This window comes from Sturnira hondurensis, unplaced genomic scaffold, assembly GCF_014824575.4.
Source record: "Sturnira hondurensis isolate 20B ecotype Veracruz unplaced genomic scaffold, ASM1482457v3 Scaffold0002640, whole genome shotgun sequence".
In the NCBI taxonomy this organism is placed as follows: Eukaryota; Metazoa; Chordata; class Mammalia; order Chiroptera; family Phyllostomidae; genus Sturnira; species Sturnira hondurensis.
The window spans coordinates 932943-952784 of NW_028075271.1; the positions used below are offsets into that span (position 1 = coordinate 932943).

The window sequence follows — 19842 nt, forward strand, 5'->3', positions numbered from 1 at the left end:
GCAGGGTAACAGGCCAGCTCTTGTCCCAAAGGACTTGAAAGGACCTGCAGAACGGGGGCGTCCGTGTGTGCCATTGGCTACCTATGAAGTTGACAGTAACACCAAGTCAGTATTCTGGCGGAGTGTGCTGGAACACTCACACACACATGTGCGCGTGCACACGGACAGGTTCTAGTTTACTGGGACTCAGTCTGGTTCACAGGTGCACACGTTCGGAGCGTGTGGGCGCGCGCAGACACCCGCCCGGTGTCATAATGCTCACGTATTGCTTTTCAGCCAATTTTCCTGAATGAGGTTCTGGTAAAGTTGCCCACCGACCCCTCCGGGGACGAGCCCGTCTTCCACATCTCCCACATCGACCGCGTCTACACCCTGCGGGCTGAGAGCATCAATGAGAGGTACGGCCGCCCTCGGGCGCTGGGCGCTGGGCCTGCCCAGTGCAGGGCCCTGCGGGGTGGGGGCTAATGTTGGAGTAACTTCTGGCATTTTATTGACATTTACAATGACATATATATGTAATTTTTGAATATACTTTATCGATTATGCCATTACTGTTGTCCCATCCCCCCTTCATTCCCCTCCACCCTGCACACCCCTCCCACTCACCTTCCCCCTTTCGTTCATGTCCATGTGTCACAAGTTCTTTAGCTTCTACATGTCCCATACTACTCTTGCCCTCCCCCTAGTTTCTCCCCACCGTCTGTGCTACTTATTTTCTGTACCTTCTCCCCCATTCTCTCTCCTCCTCCCACTCCCCTGTTGCTAACCCTCCATGTGATCTCCATTTCTGTGGCTCCGCTCCTGTTTTAGCTGTCTGCTTAGTTTGCTTTTGTTTTAGGTGTGGTTGTTAATAACTGTGAGTTTGCTGTCCTTTCACTGTTTGTATTTTTTATCTTCTTTTTCTTAACTAAGTCCCTTTAACATTTCCTATAAAAAGGACTTGGTGATGATGAATTCCTTGAACTTGCCCTTATCTGAGAAGCACTTTATCTGCCCTTCCATTCTAAATGAAAGCTTTGCTGGATAAAGCAATCTTGGCTGTAGGTCTTTGGATTTCATGACTTGGAATACTTCTTTCCAGCCCCTTCTTGCCTGTAAGGTCTCTTTTGAGAAATCAGCTGACAGTCTGATGGGAACTCCTTTGTAGGTGACTGTCCCCTTATCTCTTGCTGCTTCTAGAATTCTCTCCTTCATTTTAACCTTGGGTAATGTAATTATGATGTGTGCCTAGGTGTGTTCCTTCTTGGGTCCAACTTCTTTGGAACTCTCTGAGCCTCCTATACTTCCTGGAAGTCTATTTCTTTTGCTAGATTGGGGAAGTTCGCCTTTATTATTTGTTTAAATAACTTTTCCACTGGTTGCTCTTCCTTTTCCCCTTCTGGTACCCCTATAATTTGGATGTTGGAATGTTTAAGATGTCCTGGAGGTTCCTAAGCCTCTCCTCATTCTTCTGAACTCTTGTTTCTTCATCCTTTTCTGTTTGGTCATTTCTTTCTTCCTTCTGGTCGACTCCATTGATTTGAATCCCTGTTTTCTTCCCATCACTATTGGTTCCCTGTGCATTTTCCTTCATTTCACTTAGTGTAGCCTTCATTTTTTCATCTAATTTGCGACCAAAATCAACCAGTTCTGTGAGCATCCTGATCACCAGTGTTTTGAACTGTGCATCTGATAGTTTGGCTGTCTCTTGGTTGCTTAAAAGTATTGGCTCTGGGGTTTTGATTTGTTCTTCCATTTGAGCCATAATTTTTTGGTCTGGTCGTTCCTGTTACATATGAGGGGCGGAGCCTTCGGTGTTCACCAGGGTGGGGTGACCCAGTCGCTGGGTTGTGATGCTGTATGTGGGGGCGGGGTCAGAGAGGGAGAAATGGTGTTTGTTCTGCTCTCTCTCGGATTTTGGTCCCCTCTGCAGCTTTCCCCAAGCAAACCGGGCCCTTCTGGTTCTGGTTCCCAGGTGGGTGGGCTTGTGTACGTTCTAGGACCCTGTGCGTCTCTCCAGCGAACTCTCCTGTGAGGCTGGGAGTCTCCCAGCACCTCAATCCCCGCAAGTTTTTTCAGTTGGTACTTTTAGGCTTTATTTCTCGGCAATGGGGCCCTGGCTTGCGCGGTTTGTCTTACTGACCGTTTTTTGTCCGATTTATCCGCATGTGAATGTGTGACCTCGGTCAGCCAGCTGCCTTGCGCGCTTCACAGGATTGGGTCTGCTCGTTTCCTCCCCTCACCCAGGTCTGCCAACCACCGCTTTTTCCTACCAGGACCCCTTTCCGCAGGCCAAGGACTGTGCCCTCTTACCAGTCTGGGTGAATGGTTCGTCGTCATACTTCTGTACAGTTCCGTTTTCTGTTTGTTCTGGTTGTGTTTTTGTTTCAAAGTCTTTGTTTTTGAGATTTGGTTGTGCGAGGAGGCACAGTATTTCTACCTACGCCTCCATCTTGGAGGGATGTTTAATGAATCAGCAGGTCCCAACCTTCCTCAAGCTATAATGCAACAATCCCTGACCGGAGGGGACACGGAATGTGGCAATACCTTCTTCCAGAGCCTCACAGAAGGTTGACTCACAGCAGGAACGTTTCAAAATGCAACGAATTGAAAGTAATTTTGCTTGAGAATTTTTAGGGGGTGGAACTCTTCAGCGTTCTTTGAGATAAATGGAGCATCTCAGGGTTCCCAAGTGGCTGAAAGAAAAAGGAAACCACGGGGGGGGGGGGTTGAGAGGCCCCCTGACCCAGACCCCTCCCCTGTGGGGTCACGTGGACAGACATCCCGGGTCCTGCTGCGGGTGATCTGCTCCCATCACGCCTTCAAGACTCCGCCCCGGGGCCAGACAGAGCAGATCATTTTCTGAAGGGTGGACCTGGCACAAGGCCACGGCATTGCACGGAGCCCCTGTGCCACGCCAGAAAGGGGCCCCAGTGGTAGCACACACAGGCCTCTGAAGGACAATAGAGAGACGGCACCGCTCGGTGCTCGCCCGGGTGGGTCTCTCTGTCAAGGAAAGCGCCCCTTACCTGGGAGATGGCTTTGTGCTCCCCTGGGTGTTCAGTGCAGGATGGCCATCTGGCCTTGCTGGGCGGGCACGTGTGGGGTGCTCCCCAGCAGGGGGTGGGGGAACTGGTGCCTCACCACCTCTGGGACTGCAGTTCCCATGGATGGGTGTGCTCAGGGCCACCAGCGAGCTCTTGGGAACTCCAGTACACATGTCACCGTGCCTTTCTTCTTAACGGGAGGAAGGGCCTTGCGCCTCAGGTGACGCGGAGCAACACTTTCTTCCCGAGCCTTTGTCGTCTGAGCCAGATGAACCAGCAGGGCCCGGGGCGCTGCATGCAAACAGACCTGAAGCCTCTCCCCTGAGGTCTGTCTTTTCCTTTCCAAGGACGGCCTGGGTGCAGAAAATCAAAGCTGCTTCGGAACTCTACATAGAGACCGAGAAGAAGAAGCGGGAGAAGGCGTACCTGGGTAACTTGAGGCCGGGCAGGGAACCACTGGGTGGGGCCCTGGAACCCTGGAGCCCAGGGTGGGCCTGGGGGTGGCGAGGCCCAGGATGGGGGCGTGGGGGAAGGGAGAGCAGGGTGCAGGGCAAACCTCTGCAGCAAGGGAGCCGGAGGCGAAGTGGGCAGGGGTGGGGAGTGTCTGATGCTGATGCATCGCTCTCTCCCCGCTGCAGCACGCTCCCAGAGGGCAACTGGGATCGGAAGGCTGATGGTGAACGTGGTTGAAGGCATCGAGCTGAAGCCCTGCCGGTCCCACGGTGAGGACCCCGGGGCCCCCCCGAACCTGTGCCTGGCTCTGAATCAAGTAAAAAACGTGCCATTTCCATCACCCAAGATTTCCTTTCAGAACTGGTTTTTCTAGCACTTGTTGAAAACCTAGAGTTTTGTTTTTTTTTTTCTTAAATCCTTTTCAGCATCTTGCTTTTTGGGGTGGTCCGAGTGGCTGCTAGTCCCCCGCAGGCAGGACACAAGCTAAGGTGGAGGCGAGGGCAGAGGGAAGCGTAGTTTCAAAGCCCCCTCACCCAGTTACCCGCTTTAGTTTCGGGGTGATGCTGAGTTGGGAGGTGGGCGTGGCGGAGGAGGCAACCAAAAGGAGCGCTGGGCCCAAGATCCGCCTGGAGCCCAGGAGCGCCCGTCGTGGGCCCGGGTCGAGCGGGCTCTGTCCCCCCCAGGGAAGAGCAACCCCTACTGTGAGGTGACCATGGGGTCCCAGTGCCACATCACCAAGACCATCCAGGACACGCTGAACCCCAAATGGAACTCCAACTGCCAGTTCTTCGTCAGAGACCTGGAGCAGGAGGTGCTCTGCGTCACCGTGTTCGAGAGGGACCAGTTCTCGCCGGACGGTGAGTGGGCACGGCCGCCGCCCAGCCCCTCCTCCCTCCCTCCCTGCCGCTGGACTCCAGCAGTAAATGCCTTCTCCCGGAGATGTGGCTCCCCAGCCTGCGTGGGCTTCTCCCCGACACGTAGATGAGGCAAGAGCAGGACAACACTCAGCCTCCCCGGGTGACATACTGCCCCTCTGCCGGCGCCTCTCAGAGCAGGCAGCAGAGCTACCGGTCTGGGGGCGTCTGGCTCCCCTAGACAAACGCCGTGGTCCCGTGTGTCCCCCAGGGAGGCGACTGCAAGGAGGGCTCGCCCCAAAGCCCAGCCCGGCCCATTAGTCCTCGGCCCAAATCCATGGTGACGGTGAGTGAAAGCAGCCCGTTGAGCCACAAGGGTGGCCGAGCCCCTGGGTGACGCCCCCAGTGAATCGAGAACACGGAACTGTGTTGAGTGCGTCTCCCCCGAAAGCAGTTTTCTGTTTCTGCTCCGAGCCTGGAAGAGAATGGGGTTGGCCAAGGACTCCGGGGGCTCCCTCGCTCCCTCCACCCAGCACAAAGCAGAGAGCAGGTTTGAAGACCACATTCACGGAGGACGGCTAGGTGCTGGGGGGCGTCTGGTGTCCGCGCGGTCTGTGCAAAGCTCCATAGCATGTTCTGCACGTTTACACGAACTCTCCCCGTGCGTTTGCGGCTCCGAGTCCCTGCCCATGGGGACAGCTGCCCGGCCCGCTAAGTACTAGAGCCGGGCCAGGACGCTGGACTCTGCCTGTCTGTCAACCGAGGCTAAATTGGGTTTATTTTTAAATTGTGAAGTAGGGAGGCGTAACAATTCCCCTGGGGTGTAAGGGGCAAATCCCCCGCTGCTCTTGCCTCAGAGATTTTTGACAGGAAATGCACCTCGAGGCAGAACCGACTGGGGTCTGCCCACCAGGACACGTCTGGGTTTTAAACGGGCACCAGGAAGGGGCTGCCTCCTGCCCGAAGTGCCCAGATCAGAGTGCATTGCGGGAAATCGCTCTCAGGCGAGCACAGGACAGAATGAATGGTCCGCAGGCCCTTCCGCACCATCTGCACGGGTGCGTGTGGGCATTTCAGCAGTTTCAGATGTGCGTGCAGCCCTCCTCCTCCCGAGGCTCAGTGCTGGGTGGAAAGCCGTGTCGAGATTGTCCTGGGACCTGCGGGAAGCGTGTGGTCCCCCGCTGAGGCCTCCGCGCCACCCCTGGAGCCTGCCCTGTGGCCCCCTGGGTGGTGCGTAAGAAGCAGGCCCAGCTCACCTCCCCTGACTTTTCTGAAAGTGCTGCCACATTGTGGAGCGGCCCCTGTGACAGCGCCTGGGAAGAAGGAAGGACTGTCTGACGTCTGTCCCGCAGGTGCTGTCTTTCTTCCCAGTGATCTCTTTTGAGAGCACGCACATTTCTAATTGTGTGGCTTAGTGACACCCATCTGGCCCAGTGGGGGCCCCCGTGTGTGTGGGGTTCACAGTCTGCATTTTAGCCCCTCTAGACTCTCCTTTGTGCCACCCAGGTGTCCTTTCCTTTCTGCTCCCTCTGTCATGCAGCTAATAATCATCCCTGAGTGTAGTGGAGACTGTGACCTTTACACTTATCTCTGATTTGTGTTGGGTGGAGGGAGCGAGAGAGGACCTAGAGTCACGGGCCAGCGCGTTTTCCTCCATTCATGGACTCCCGAACCGGCCTGCCTCCCTTTGCGAGGAAGGGCTTCAGAACGTTCCCTGGAGCCCCCAGCGCACCAGGCCTGGGCCCGGCGGAGGCGGCATGCTCTCTCTGAGCAGGCCTGTTCCTTCTCCTTTCAGATTTCTTGGGTCGGACGGAGATCCGCGTGGCTGACATCAAGAAGGACCAGGGTTCCAAGGGCCCGGTGACCAAGTGTCTCCTGCTGCACGAAGTCCCCACGGGAGAGATTGTGGTCCGCCTGGACCTTCAGCTCTTTGACGAGCCCTAGGGAGTGGCCCAGGGCGGGCGCCGGGGGTCCCTCTTGGGCTGGAGGGCACGGCCCGGGAAGGGCCTTGCCTTCCTGAGACCACCGTGGGGGTGAGCCGCAGGGTGGCGGGACGGCGAAGGAGGGCCCCTAACGATGCCAGGAGTTTGTCGACAATCCTTTCCCCCAAACAGTCTCCCCTGTGACAAAACAAAACTGTCCCCCTCTGTCTTCACTGCAGTCTCGTGATGGCTTTTAGGGACTTGGACATCTGACAGCGCCCAGCGGGGTTTGCTGGGGAGCCGGCCCGTCCCTGCGCCTGAGGCACGGTTCTGGTTACTGTCAAATAATTTATAAATGCGGTGGCTGCATTTTTGGAGAATTCTGCAACCCTCCTATGTCTTACCTCCCCCAGCCCCGTCGGCCCCTCGGCCGAGTCCTTGGTGTGTTCACGAAACATTGTGGTGGTTCTGTCTTTGCTGTCCAATCTCCCACCCCGCCTCCCGGGGTTGTATTTGAAATGCCGTCCTGGATGTGATCACGGGGGTCGGGGGGACACACGGTCTCCTCTCAGACACTGGGCTGCTCACTGCAGAGCTAGTCCAGGGAGGGTTCCAGGCCTTTCGGGGTCTTGTATGGATAGATGTCAATGAAAACTACCACTGGCTACCACGGGTGATTGATTCTGACTCCCAGCAGCCCTGGGAGGTGGCAGGGAAGCCTGCTCCCTACAGTCGTACTCTGCCGGGGCGCATCCCCAAGGCCGCGGCAGGCCACGCCACGGGTCCCGGTTGCCGGTCCAGGTGAGAAACCTTCCTTTGGCCTGAGGTCCTGTGTCCCAACAGTCATTGCTCCTGCCCAGCTCTGAGCCTCCTCTCGCTTGAACACACCAGGTCCCAAGTGTCACAGGAATTTTGGGGGCTGTCTTCGGCGCGTTCCCGAACAGGCATCCCCAAGGCATGGAAAGGAAAGGGGCCATCCCCAAGAGGGTGGGAGGTGCAAAGGGAATCCATCTCGTGGTGCGTCCGACCCTGTGCACACGCGGCCCCCGGCCCCGGGAGGAAGACCCGAAACCTCCCCGTGCACTGCCACCCCGCCGCCTCCTCAGAACCTGGGGTCCCTGCGTGCTTGTGGGACCCCCAGGAGTGTATGACCAGGTGTCAGCTGTTTGGTTTCAGTTCTTTGATTTTTCACCCCTTAAATGCCAGGAGACAGGCTGGTCCACTAGACAGTAACTTGATTTGCTAGTGGGACACTTTTGCTCACGTTGCTGTTCTCAGAATCCCAGTTCCTTGAGGTCAGGAGATGTTCTCGGCACACGTTCTGGGCCCCGGAGGCTTGCTTTCCCATGTCAGGCGGCACGCTCTCCAGTTGTGGGTCCTTGAGCTGGAGCGGGGGGGTGGGGGAGGGTGGGGGGTTGGGAGTGCCGTGGGAACTCAACATGGCCCGTGGCAGAGTCCCCGCCTTGTGGGCACGGCAGGAGATCCGGAAGGGCACTGTGGGGGCTCCAGAGGGCTTTCAATTGTGTGTCAGAAAGGGCAACAAAGTTTATATTTCATACTTTAAAAAAACCACTTTGTTATTCATTTACTGAAGATAGTGCAGGGTCTTGTACAACAGACACAGTATTTTTTGAAACGAGCAGCTAGTTGTGCCCTTCAGTCAGAAACTCTCCACTCAGACACAGGTGTGCATGTGTTACCGCTTCACGGCAGAGGACATGATGAAAACACTTTATGTTTGCGTGTTTGGGGTTGGTAGGAAGCTCTTTTAAATCACATCTGTAGCCGGACGTACACCTCCCGCTCGCCTGTTTCTGTAACCAGCACAGCTTGTTCGGTGTGTCTATGAAGGACATGTCCCTCTGGTAGAAAAGAGCTTTGCACGTGTCACTGTGGCGGCCCTGGGTCACCGTTCCTCTGTCCCTCCTCCTCTTCCCTGACCTGCTTTGCGTGTCGGCGTGAGGTGTTGCCGTCCACGTGAGGGGAACAGAGTGCACAGGGCACACGTCTTGTCGTCCTTGTGCTGTTAGTTGTGTGAGGTGGGTGCCTGCAGAGTCCCGTCACCAGCGTGAGTTTTGCACGAAAGGTGACTCTCGTTCCCCGAGCGACTGCACTGAGCTTCCCCAGATGGCCTGCAGGGGGCAGTGCTGGGCTGGGGTCCTCCTGGGCCAGCCCGCTGGCCCTCCACCAGCCGTGACCCGCAGCGCGTGTCGGGGGAGAGAGGGAGGTGGGGGAGGCGTGGAGCCTTGCACTGTCTGTTCTTCTTCCCTTCTGCTTTGTCGGCTGCCTGGGCAGGGATTCGCAGAGATGAAGTGTCCCTCGCCAATGAGGGATCTGTCACCTAGATGTCTGCTTTTTCAAGACAGGGCTTCTCCAGTTGTCTGCATCCTGGCCTTCTGCCTCCGGTGCCCTAGACAGCCCTGCCCACTCCCTCCTCTCTGGGCTGCGCTACCCTGAGGGGCAGCCCAGGTCCCCAGCTCTCTGGGACGGCGCAGTCGGGGGGCGGCTTCTGGTGGATGCTGTCTCTTGGCACGCAGACAGGCAGCGTCTTGTCCTGGAGACCGGTTTGTCGGATCTGGGGCGGGCCTGATGCTGGGGGAGGGACATGCAACAGAGTGGGGCCAGGTTCCCGTCGGCCTGCTTGGACCCTGTGCCCCCACCCCTGTCCTGTGCCCTGACGGTGGAGGAGAGGGCTGTGCCGGCGAAGAGCACTCACGTTCAAAAAGGCATTTTTCTTCTTTGCTTTTGAACAACTAAGTATCAGAACTGGGCACATTGATCACTGGCATCGCATCTTGTCTTGGTGACCCGGCCCCTAAACCTCAGGTGTCTTCTGAGGGGAGTGAGGCCGGAGGGTGAGGAGCAGGAGCCCTTGGGGAGGGACCCAGGGCCGCCGCAGCTGCCGCACTTGGAACAGGGAGGCCTAGGTGGAGGGGCCGAGGAGGCAGGGGGCGGGGAGGTGCCGCTGGTTTTCCCCAGGTGGGGGCGCCTCGGAGTCTGCCCACTCCCGGTGGGAGGAGGAGGAGACCTCCCTGTCGCTGCTCCAGAATGCGTCCTTCTGGCCTTTGGGCCTCTTGATTCACAATTCACGAGAAGAAAGTCTGTGTGGGGTAGACAGCGGTCTCTTCCCGCTGGAAGCAGCGAGCAGGTTTCCTCTCCTTTCTCCTCTCCCTTGTGTTTTATGTCCAGCTCCCTCCCCGCCGGGGCTGCGGTGCCCAGACACTGCCCTTGCAGAGGGGCTCGAGGACGCTGAGGGCGGCCGGTGGTCAGTGGGCCAGCGGCGGGTCTGCTCACCTTTCAGGCACGCGCTTAGAGGGTTTGGAGCTTCCCGAGCCAGAGAGAGGCCGTGAGCCTGGACGGTCTTGTTCCTCTCGTGGGCGTGGCTGCTTCCACGGTGGTCCGAGTGCCCCGAGGCATTCGGTCACAGCACCTGCCCGTCTGCCCCCCACCCCCACCCCTGGTGCGGGAACACGGGCGGACTCCTCTTCCGTGCCAGCTGCCCACACTCAACGGGGCCATGTTCTGTGGACAGGGGAATGTTCTAGAACCCCCATTTCCTCGCCCTGCCTTGTATCGGATCCACTACCTATTTGTAGGTCACCAGGCTGAACTGAGGTACACAGCCTGTTCTCTTCAGCGGCCAGAGTCTGTTCCCGACAGCCTGAGACCACCCACCCCACTGGAAGGGGTGGGAGCAGCTGACAGCCCCCGTCGGGGCGCGGTGAGCCCGGAGGGGCTGCTGGAGACGCCCATCTCTGGTTCTGCTCTGTCAGCGATCCGGCCAGTCCTGCGGACAGCACAGTGTTTGTTTGGGACCCCCCCTGCGCCCTCCCCCCCCAACTCCACGCCGTCCTGGGCCAGGCTGCCGGCTAGGCGCTGTGAGGTGGTGGGGCCAGCCTGCCTTTCTGGCGTTTGCTGACTTGTAGATCTAATTTTAAGTCACTTAAATCACCCCGATGGCTTGTTAAAATTCACCCCCACCTCCAAAGACTGATTGCAGGGACACCAGGTTGTCAGGTCCTCCCTCTTCACTCCCCTGCCCTGGGCCACCCACCCAGGAACCAGCAACACTCACTTCCCACCTGACGGCCACACTGTGTTGGTCCCTGCTGCAGGCCAGGGGTCTGGTGAGTTGTTTCTAGAGGGTCCTGGGCCTTGTCTGCGCCAGCCTGTAGCGTTCCACCCCCCCGCCCCCGCCCCCACCTGCAGAGTGCAAGTTGTTTGGGGTTCAAGGCCCCGGGAAAACTGTGCTCATCGGTGGGCTTCTCCAGCCTTGAAAGCCTGAGCGCTTCTCCGCTATTTCTGGTATTTCCTGATCACTCGCCAGTGGCCAGGGCTCTTTTTATTTGGTAGGAGAAATGTGCACCTTTCTCCTTCCAGGCACCCTGGTTTTGTACTTTTATCACTAAAAAAAATAACATTCCCATGCCGCTGTTTCTAAAGCTGTGCTCCCGGGCATTTCTCCTCTTCTGCCCCATCCCTGTTTTCTTCCGTTTCTGTGTCTGAACAGAACGAGGGCCTTTGGGGAAGGGTCTTGATGCAGGGACCAGGGAGACGGGCCAGGAGCTGGCGACTGTGCGGCCGCCACCAGGGGGCGAGCTCCCCCGGAAAGCCTGTGGGCCCCACTGCCCATCCCAGTCGGGGTGCTGCTTGGAGACACGGCTCTTGCGGGACCCCAGGGACCAGGCGGCTGCTGGTCTGAGGCTGCCGGCGGGCAGGGTGGGAGAGGGCTGGGTGCTAACCTTGAATTCGGCACTCCCGGGGGTACCGGGTGACTCCTAGCTTTTCCCAGTGGTAGGGGCTGGGGCAGGCCGTAGGGGTTCCTTAGCCTCTTCACTTCTCTGCCTCGGATGCAGTGAGCGCCCCTGAGGCCCGGCTGCGGGGGCCTCAGGTATGAGCCGGGGGTGTCGTCCATTGGTGGGCGGGAGGGCCGGGCTTGGCCCCTGTCCCAGAGAAAGTCCCCTCCACGTAGACTGACTGATCCCGGTCTCTGCTCAGGGACTCCGACTTCCGTAATTTCAGACTGTTGTGGGGGCACAGATGGGAAGCCCCTGTGTGGTTAGTATGTGTGTGCGTGTGTGTGTGTGGTGTGTGTGCGCGTGTGTGCTCGCACGGGCACCCGGGGCTGGGGGGTGACTGGGTGTCTGTGCTGAGTGGGGAAGCAGGCCAGCCTGGCCCTGCCGCGGCCACGTGTGGGGCCTGCTGTGTGATTGGTGGACCCAGTGCAATGGAAGCGTGAGGTCCCCTGTGTGCAGTCATGTAGAATGTCCAGGTGGTGACAGTGGAGACCTGCAGCCGGGGTGGCCCTTCTGAGCCCCAGGTCCCCTGAGACTGTGAGGTCGCCTGCCCATGGGGCCAGCTCCGGTCACACCGTATTTTCAGTCTGTTCTTGGAGCAGGTGGGGCTTCACCGAATGTTTCCGACTCTGTGAAGTCTCCCGGGCAGGCTGCGGGGAGCTGGGCCGACGGGCTTTTCGAGCCGTCTGCTTGCCTTTCACAAAGGCCCAGATGGCGTGGGCCAGTCAGAGGGTCCGAGACCCAGGCCCCTGGCTGACAGATGTTCCCCCAGCCAGAGAGGGAGCCACCTGTTGCCTGGGGTCCCAGTGCAGGGCCCCGCTGGTGCTGGGAGGCCTCGGAGCTCCAGGCATGGGATCTGCCGATTTGAAGTAGATCCCTTCCTGTTGGTCTTTCCTCATCCTCTGGGACTTTCCTCCCCTTTCCTGGTGGGACAGGCAGGCCTTTCCAGCCTCTGCCTTCAAAATGAGTGTCCAGGGCCAGGGCCCGGTGTGGGTGGGAGATTCTCAGCGCCGCTTCCCCGGGGGCTGGACACTGAGGAGAGGCGGAGCGTGGAGCCGGCTACCCCTGCCCTGCTGGGCCCAGTGGACCACAGGTGTCTGGGGCACCTGCTTTGGAGACGCAGTGACGTCCTGGCTGGGCTCCCCCCACAGGGTCCCATCTATGACGTTTGAAGAGGGCGGTGTCAGGAGAGAGGCCAGAACGCACTGTGTGGGGGCTTCGCATTCCAGAAAAACTCAGCTCCACAGCAGGCACAGTGGCTCTGCCCCCAGAGCTTTTCCTCGCCACTGGGCAGGACGCCCCAAAACCTCTGCAAGCCCTGCTTGCTCTTTGCAGATCACGGTCTCAGTTCTCCACACACACAGCAATAATCCTTTCTCCGTTTCTCGATTCTGTCTGGGATTACGAAGATCGTTAAGTAAAAAAGTAGAACGTTGACCAGAAACTGCAGATCTGTCTCCTGCGGACTCCTGTCACTTCGAGCCAAGTAGCGACTGAGAGCTCTGTTGCTACGTGTAGTGTGACGGCCGCACCAAGCTGCAGAAAGTCCCGAAAGCGTTTTCCGGAGGCATCTGATGAACACTGTGTCCGCCTTTGCTTCCACGGACGGGCATTTGGTGTGTATTTTTCTAAGCAACACCCTCTGAGCGTCACCCGCTAAATGTTCACCGTCGGAATACGGACACACTCACAAGATCTTGGTGATATTTATTTTTACGCCTGCATTTAAAACACACGTTGCCAATAGCCCGAGTGTCTTTGAACTGTGACACCAGCTGTGGATTTGCCCTCTGAAGCCCAGGCCAGCGGAAGTCTGTGCCTTCCGGCCTCCTTGCCCTCCCCCGCGTCACAGCCGTGTGTGGACACAGAAGTGGGTACTCACGGGTAGTGTCGCACTGCCTGAGCCGCACGGCCAGCCCTGGCGTGCACACGTTTGCAGTTGCGGAATTCGCCGCAGGCCTGGCCTGTGTAGGGTGCTCAGCCCTTCACTCCGGCTTCCTGCCTGTCGTGTTGTGTCCTGCCAAGGACAGCGTGGGGTTCCACCACGCAAAGTGAGAGAGTCCGCGAACTCTGCGCTGTGTTCACAGTCCTGTGCTGCCCAGGTCTCTGTGCGGAGGTCTTTCGGCATGTCAGAGGCCGTGCCGAAACCTGTGGCAAAAGCTAACAGATTCTGTAGTCAAAAATATTTAACTTGTTATCGTAATGCGTGGTTTTTCATTGAGAGTTTATTTTTCTGTATGTATATGAGAGTATTTTAGGTATCTAATTTAAGTGCATAAAACTATAGAAAGAATTTAAAACCTATTCCAGGAGCAGAGAATGCTTCATCGGTTACCCAGGGGATCTGACTCCCGGTAACTTTCCCGTGCTCTTTCTGGACAGACCAGTGTGTCCCTTTGGTGTCTGGTTGTCACCGAGAACACCTGGGCGTCCCTGCTGCTGTACAGCCTGGTGGCCGGAGGGCGAAGCCGGGAGAGGCCGTCCCGGGGGTGCGCCCAGGCCGCACGGAGCAGCCCCGCCCCTCACGCTCCCCAGAAAGGGAGAGATGTCCAGGCTGCCGATGGGGCCCAGGCCTTCTGGGCTCGACCATCAGCAGTGTTCCTGCAGGCCACCGACGGGGGAGGGGGCCATGGCTAACCCCTGAGAGGTGCATTTGGGGTCACCCCAGGGGCTGCAGCCGGGTCGAGCCCCTCTAGCAGGTGAAGTGGCCAGTTTCTGGTGGGGGGAGGGGCACCACTACGGGTCACCGTTAGCAGGAAGTTGAGGGCCGATGCTTCCAGGGCCACACAGGGGCGTGCGCACTGGGTTTCCCACATTTCTTTCCACGAGCTGCGTGCGGCTTCACGCTGCCCCCCGCAGAGGAAGCCCTTCTGAGTGGGCTGCCGCTGGCAAACGCCAGAGCCCCAGGGGCCTCCAAGACAGGAGGGGTGTGGAGCTGTGGATTCCAGAAGCTTTCTGGGATCTGCTCCACACGAGTAATCTGCACCCCGCCCCCCCCCCCGCCCCTGAGGAGCCGTGGGTGTAGCTGGCTTTGTTCCCGAAGAGGGAGCCATTTGGAAATGTCCTTACTGAAGTGTAGCCTGGGAAGGCGATCTCAGGCCAGCCTCCGGGACCGGAGAGGTGCTGTGTGTGATCCCCCCCAGCAGGTCCAGGCCCTTCTTCCTTAGCTCGGTGCCCGCCCCCCACCCCCCGCAGTGAGCCAGGCAGTCAGCAGCCCCCTGGGCCCTGGCTGTCCCAACGAGTCTGGGACAAGACAAGCCAGCAGTGTCTGCAAGCCCCTCCTTTAGGGAAAGAATGTATCAATCCTGACATGAGTCCCTGCATTTGCAGGGACAGCAGGGCCCCAGGCCTGGCTGGGTGGCCCTGCCCAGGGGTAGGACTCAGCCCCCAGCTCACGACCCCCCCCCCCCCCCGCCATGTCCTGCTGGTTGTAATATACTTCTGTTGCCAGGTAATGGCATTGTTTACTTTTCCGTAAGAGGGAGGCCACATGTCTGATCTGTGTGGTCAGCAGGATTCTGAACATCGCCGGACACTATCAGACACTGTGGAATTAGGTGTTGGTCTCCCATCTGATGAAACAGGGCCCACTCATTAGGCTTCCTTTTGGTTGGTTTGTTTAAGAGAAGCTGAGGTGAGTTTTGCTGTCTGAGTGTTTCTCTGGCACTCTGTGCGAAATGTTAAGTTCTCCCGACTCAGACCTAGCGTCCGTATCTCCTTTCTTCCTTTCTTCGAACCGTAGTGGTTTCAGTGCAGGTCGCTGTTCCTGTGTATCGTCACCTAGAAAGAACAATCTCTTCCAAACAGCTCTCCGGCCACTCCAACCTGTACGGTTTGAGTCTGCATAGCTCATGAATAAAATGAGAAAAGCCGACCCTGTGACTGTGGATTATTTCGGGTTCTTTCTGCCTGACCCGGTTCCTGAGGCGACAGTGCAGGCTGCAGCCATGGGAGGGAAATTAGGCAACAGGAAACTTACAAAACCAAACCGACCACCCTGTCCCCTCCCAGCCTCCTTCAGACAGAGGGTAGTCAGCAAAAAGCAGACATCAATCCCTGGTTCCAAGCACTTCTGAGAATTGGAGAAGCTCTGTGTTGTGTGGCCCGAGACACGGGGGGGGGGGGCAGTGGGGGCAGGGGTGGGGGGAGGGGGGTGGCAGAGCCAGTGGGGTTCACAGACGTTGCGAAGGGCTGTTCTGGCCTCTTCGCCAAGAAGCTGTCAGCACGCACAACGCCGCAGATTTGCACCCCGGCTTTCATCTCTGGGCCCCACCAGCCAGCCCAGCACTGAATGTTGTCACCTCAATTTCCAGGGACAAGTAAGGACATGTCTGCCTTCTGCTTTTGAGGTAGTTCCTCCTTATCATCACTGACTTGTCTAAATAGGATCAAGTCCTTTAAATTCTCTGGCTGGCTTACCCTAGTTGGATTGTTATAGTACATNAGCACAAAGCAGACATCGATCCCTGGTTCCAAGCACTTCTGAGAATTGGAGAAGCTCTGTGTTGTGTGGCCCGAGACACGCGGGGCGGGGGGGCAGTGGGGGCAGGGGTGGGGGGAGGGGGGCGGCAGAGCCAGTGGGGTTCACAGACGTTGTGAAGGGCTGTTCTGGCCTCTTCGCCAAGAAGCTGTCAGCACGCACAATGCCGCAGATTTGCACCCCGGCTTTCATCTCTGGGCCCCACCAGCCAGCCCAGCACTGAATGTTGTCACCTCAATTTCCAGGGACAAGTAAGGACATGTCTGCCTTCTGCTTTTGAGGTAGTTCCTCCTTATCATCAGTGACTTGTCTAAATAGGATCAAGTCCTTTAAATTCTCTGGCTGGCTTACCCTAGTTGGATTGTTATAGTACATTTAAAAAAACTGACCCTAAAACATGTCCTTGCCTTTTTTGAAGCAGTAGGCCCCATTTTTAAAAAGTGATTTTATATATTTATTGTTAGAGGGGAAGGGAGAGAGAGAATCACTGATGTGGGAGGGACACATCGACCGGCTGCCTCTCTCACACGCCTGGACTGGGAACTGAACCTGCAACCCAGGCCTGTGCCCTCACCGGGAATAGGACCAACGACCTTTCAATTTGCAGGATGGTGCCCACACTGGTCAGGGCTCATTTTTGACAAACATTCAAGTCTTTATGTTTTTCTTGGTTGTTATTTGAAGTTTAAAAAATAAATGCCATTAAAAACAAAGAAAACAGTAAGTTACTTCCCCAGACTACGCTCAGTTCTCTCTGAGACCGATGAGGTTCTGGCACCACTTGCTGGGTTGGGGGGGCCGCCTGTGGAGACCTTGGGGTGACGCCTATTTAAGCAACATGAGTAGCCACGAGTAGCCAACATAGTCGAGGCACTATTTTGTTCCAGAATATTTACTTTCCCTCTCTAATTACAGAAGCGATCTTTGTGAGCACAGAAAACCCAGCGAGCACAGAAAAATACAAAGAAAGTAAAGTCTCTCCCTGGAGATAGTCTTCCGCAGGGAGATCGGTGCTGACACTCGGTGCCGCCCTCCGGCGGAGCTCTGTGCGTGCACGTCCAGGTGCCCCGTGTTACGTAACAGCCGCCACGCACCGAGCACGTCTCAGCGAAGGCCCTGTTCAGCGACGTGATTCCCACAGATTCTCACTTATAGCTGATTGCTCTTGTAAATCAGCTCTCTCTGTATATAGATTATATGTATTTATACAGATACAAAGTCAAGTTGTGGAAGACCAGGTACACGTATCTCGAACATATACCTGTTTGAAGGACTGCACAGGACCTCGTTGTCAGAATGTACCTGAGCTGACCGTCATTTGTCTGAACAATGCTGAGTGGGTACGGGTTTCCGGGGCTTTGAAACCTCCCCTGGGTAGGCTGCCGCTGTCCTGGGCTCGCCTCCCACGACCACTGGGGGCGCTGTTGTTGGGAAATCTCCTCCCTTCCTGGCTTTTCCACGTGCTTCAGTAGTAGGAGCTTTGGGGTCTGATTTGAAGGATTTGGACATCAGAGTCCCTTCTTCCCTGAAGGCCATTACCCACCTTGGGAGCTGGTGGCTGATGGAGTGGGGCTGTGCGACCCTGTAGCGCGGCCTCGGCAGCAAGGAGCCCTGCTGGCAGGAAGGCAGGTGAGTCTGGGAACCTGGGCCTTTGGGAGGTACAGGCTCAGCTGCTGAGACCCAGGGGCCCCACACCCCGGGGCTCCGCAGAGAGGCCTTCTCCTGTCCTGTGAGCCGCCCAGTGGTCTGTGGGCCAGGCTGGGGGGTGGCTTGGTGGTCACCTTCGCCTGTGGCAGCTGCGCCCCCCTCCCCACCCCCCAGCTGCACCGGGCTAGAGGGCCAGGGCCCCACTGGGAGGCCCACACACCACTCCTTGGGAGGTCAGGACGGGCGGGCCATGCATCCCCCACTCCCTGTCCAGCTGCTAAGCTGCTACCCCATTGGGCACTGCAGGAGGCAAGGCCATTGGTGGAAGTTGGGTGACTGGCTCAGGGCCCTGCCTGGCTCCTGAGGAAGTGCCCAGAGGACCACATGGTGTCCATCTCTGCTGTCACCCCAGGTGGTTACACGGCTGGTTTTCAAGGAGGAAGCCAGCAAAGAAGGCAGTGTGGTACCAGATGCGGGGCCCACAGGTGCCAGCACCAGGATGGGGTGTGGTCTGGCCACCCAGGGACCCAGCCGAGGCAGCTCTGGGTGGAGTCTGCCTGCTGCCTGCACACAAGGAGGGTGTCTGGGGAACAGCCACCTGGGCCAGCTGCTGTCAGGGGGACCGTTTTCTCCGGAAGGCCAACAGGAGGGGGCGACAGGGAACAACTGGCCTGGGTGGGCGGGCAAACCAGGAGCATCTCAGGGACCTCAGGGAAGAGGCGCGGGGCCTTGCCTTGGAGCAGCTGCCTTGCCGGCTGCGGTGATGGGGAGGGGAGGGGCTGGGGAGCGGGGTGGTCAGGGACACAGTGGCACAAGCACAAACTGGGGCGTGGGAGACATGGGCCCCACCTCCACCCACCCCTGCAACCCTGTGTGCACCCCCAGGGTGGCCCCATGTCTCCCTCCCCTGTCAGTGGCTGACGCATGTCCCCATATCAGGCAGCAAGGTGGCTTTGTGAGGTGGCCTGAGCTGCAGGTGTTTGCGGGTGGGGGGGTGCTGAACAGGTGCCTGCGGGAGAGACCAGGTGGGCTTGCTGAGTGATGGCCATGAGCCAGCTGCTGCACTTCCTGTCAGTCCTTGGGGTCAGGGGGCCCGGGGCAGCGAGAGGCCATTGAGCCAGCAACCAACAGCGTCGGCAACCCCCGAATGGAGCTCTGGGGCTGGTCTCCGTCTCTGGGCTGTGGCGCAGCAAATGCAGCCAATTCCCTCCGGAGCAGGAGGCCTGGCAGGGAGGATGGGGAGGGGGCGGGCTCCCCAGGCTGGAAGCAGCAGGGCTCACACATGTGCCCCCGCAGTCATGACCCAGCCACCACGCCTGGCATCCCCGTGGGACAGCAGGGACGTCAAGCCCATGGCTTGGGACGCACACGAGGTCTGTCCCATCTCCTATTTACAGGACATTCTGGAGACGGTGACCTTGGCTCACCATCTGGAGAAGGCTCAGCTCTGGAAGCTCAGGTGCGGAGGCCACACCTGCACCGGTGGGCTCTGAGGCACCTTCTTGGCCAGCAGTTTTTGACTGGTTCATCTCGGGGCGCACACAACCTAACTAGTGAGATCGTGTGGGGCACACAAATTAGTAAAATCGTGTGGCATGCCACAAAACAGGTTTTTTGATGATCTGACAAAAAATAGGTGTAATTTGATTCATTCACCGGACAGCTGTTGTGCTGGCTGCTGTCATCTTCTACTCGACAACCCACGGGAAGGGAGGTCAGTGCTCCTGGCTAAATCGTCAGGTGTTGCACGTTCTAAAGTTTTGCGGCACGTCTGTCGAAAACTGCTGTTCTCAGCCAATTTCAGGATGGCTGCAATTATCACAGGGGCAAAAAGGTTTACTTCTGTGCGGCTGCCAGTCCGCTGATTGGCTGGAGTGGCCGCTCCCGGGGGAGGAGGTCCTGCTCTCAGGTCTGGGCTGACATTCCCGGCCACCCTTGGTTCAGGCCATTCACAGCGGGGACAGCAGGCAAGAGACCTCTGCTCTGCAGCCTCCTCTTGCTAAGTGCGCAGTGCCAACCTGCCCATCCCTACCGAGAGCTTGCTGGCACAGTAACTGCCTGTGGGTCCCTAGGTTCTGGGGTGGGGACACCTTTGTGGCCAGAATCTCTCCGGAAGCCCTTAGAGGAAACATCACTGCCTCCTGCCTTAGTAGGGCGCCATGGAGGGCAAGGTGGAGACAGGCTCAAACCGGGTGAAAACGCACACACCAGGGAGCATGGGCTGGAGTAACTGGTAGGCACCCACCAGCCCCTGGCAGCCCTTCCAGAGACCCAACCCTGTGGGCCGTTGGCCAGTGAGCTCTGGGGCTCAGAGAGCCACTGTCAGGGCCCCTGACTCAAGATGGGCCCAAAGGCTCACACTGCAGGACCACAACGGCCAGCCAGATCTGCTGGCCCCTCACTCCTGACCCGTCCCTTCCCCCCACAGGCTCATCCTGCCTGGGGCTCTGGGCCTACAGGCCGAGGGCACAGGCGACACAGGCAGTCCTGAGCAGGGCCTGGCACAGGAGGCTGCCTCGCTCAATGCTAGGAATTTTGCCCACCGGCAAATTTACCGGATGGACACAGCCTCCTTCAACTCCTCAAATAACCTGCACAAACCAGATTCTCTAGTCAAAGGGCTGTGACCTTTGAAATGAAGGGAAGGCACAAAAACGAGGATGC

General features: G+C 57.9%; 1 protein-coding gene and 1 long non-coding RNA gene across 6 annotated transcripts in view; both read left to right on the plus strand.

The window, feature by feature from the left end:
- Positions 1 to 6622, plus strand: part of ITSN1 (intersectin 1) — a 182514-nt gene extending 175892 nt beyond the window's left edge. For all 5 annotated transcript variants that reach the window (XM_037040584.1, XM_037040582.1, XM_037040581.1 and 2 more), the window contains 5 exons: positions 277 to 398; positions 3374 to 3456; positions 3665 to 3748; positions 4163 to 4336; positions 6129 to 6622. In XM_037040584.1, coding sequence (XP_036896479.1) covers positions 277 to 398; positions 3374 to 3456; positions 3665 to 3748; positions 4163 to 4336; positions 6129 to 6277 — 612 coding nt within the window. In that variant the 3' untranslated portion in view covers positions 6278 to 6622. The remainder of the gene's footprint in view (positions 1 to 276; positions 399 to 3373; positions 3457 to 3664; positions 3749 to 4162; positions 4337 to 6128) is intronic.
- A 7795-nt stretch (positions 6623 to 14417) lies between these two features.
- Positions 14418 to 19831, plus strand: LOC118983257 (uncharacterized). Its single transcript, XR_005065677.1, has 4 exons — positions 14418 to 14685; positions 16447 to 16867; positions 17063 to 17160; positions 19607 to 19831. It is a non-coding gene; the product is annotated as an uncharacterized LOC118983257 (long non-coding RNA).
- The last annotated feature ends 11 nt before the right edge of the window (positions 19832 to 19842 follow it).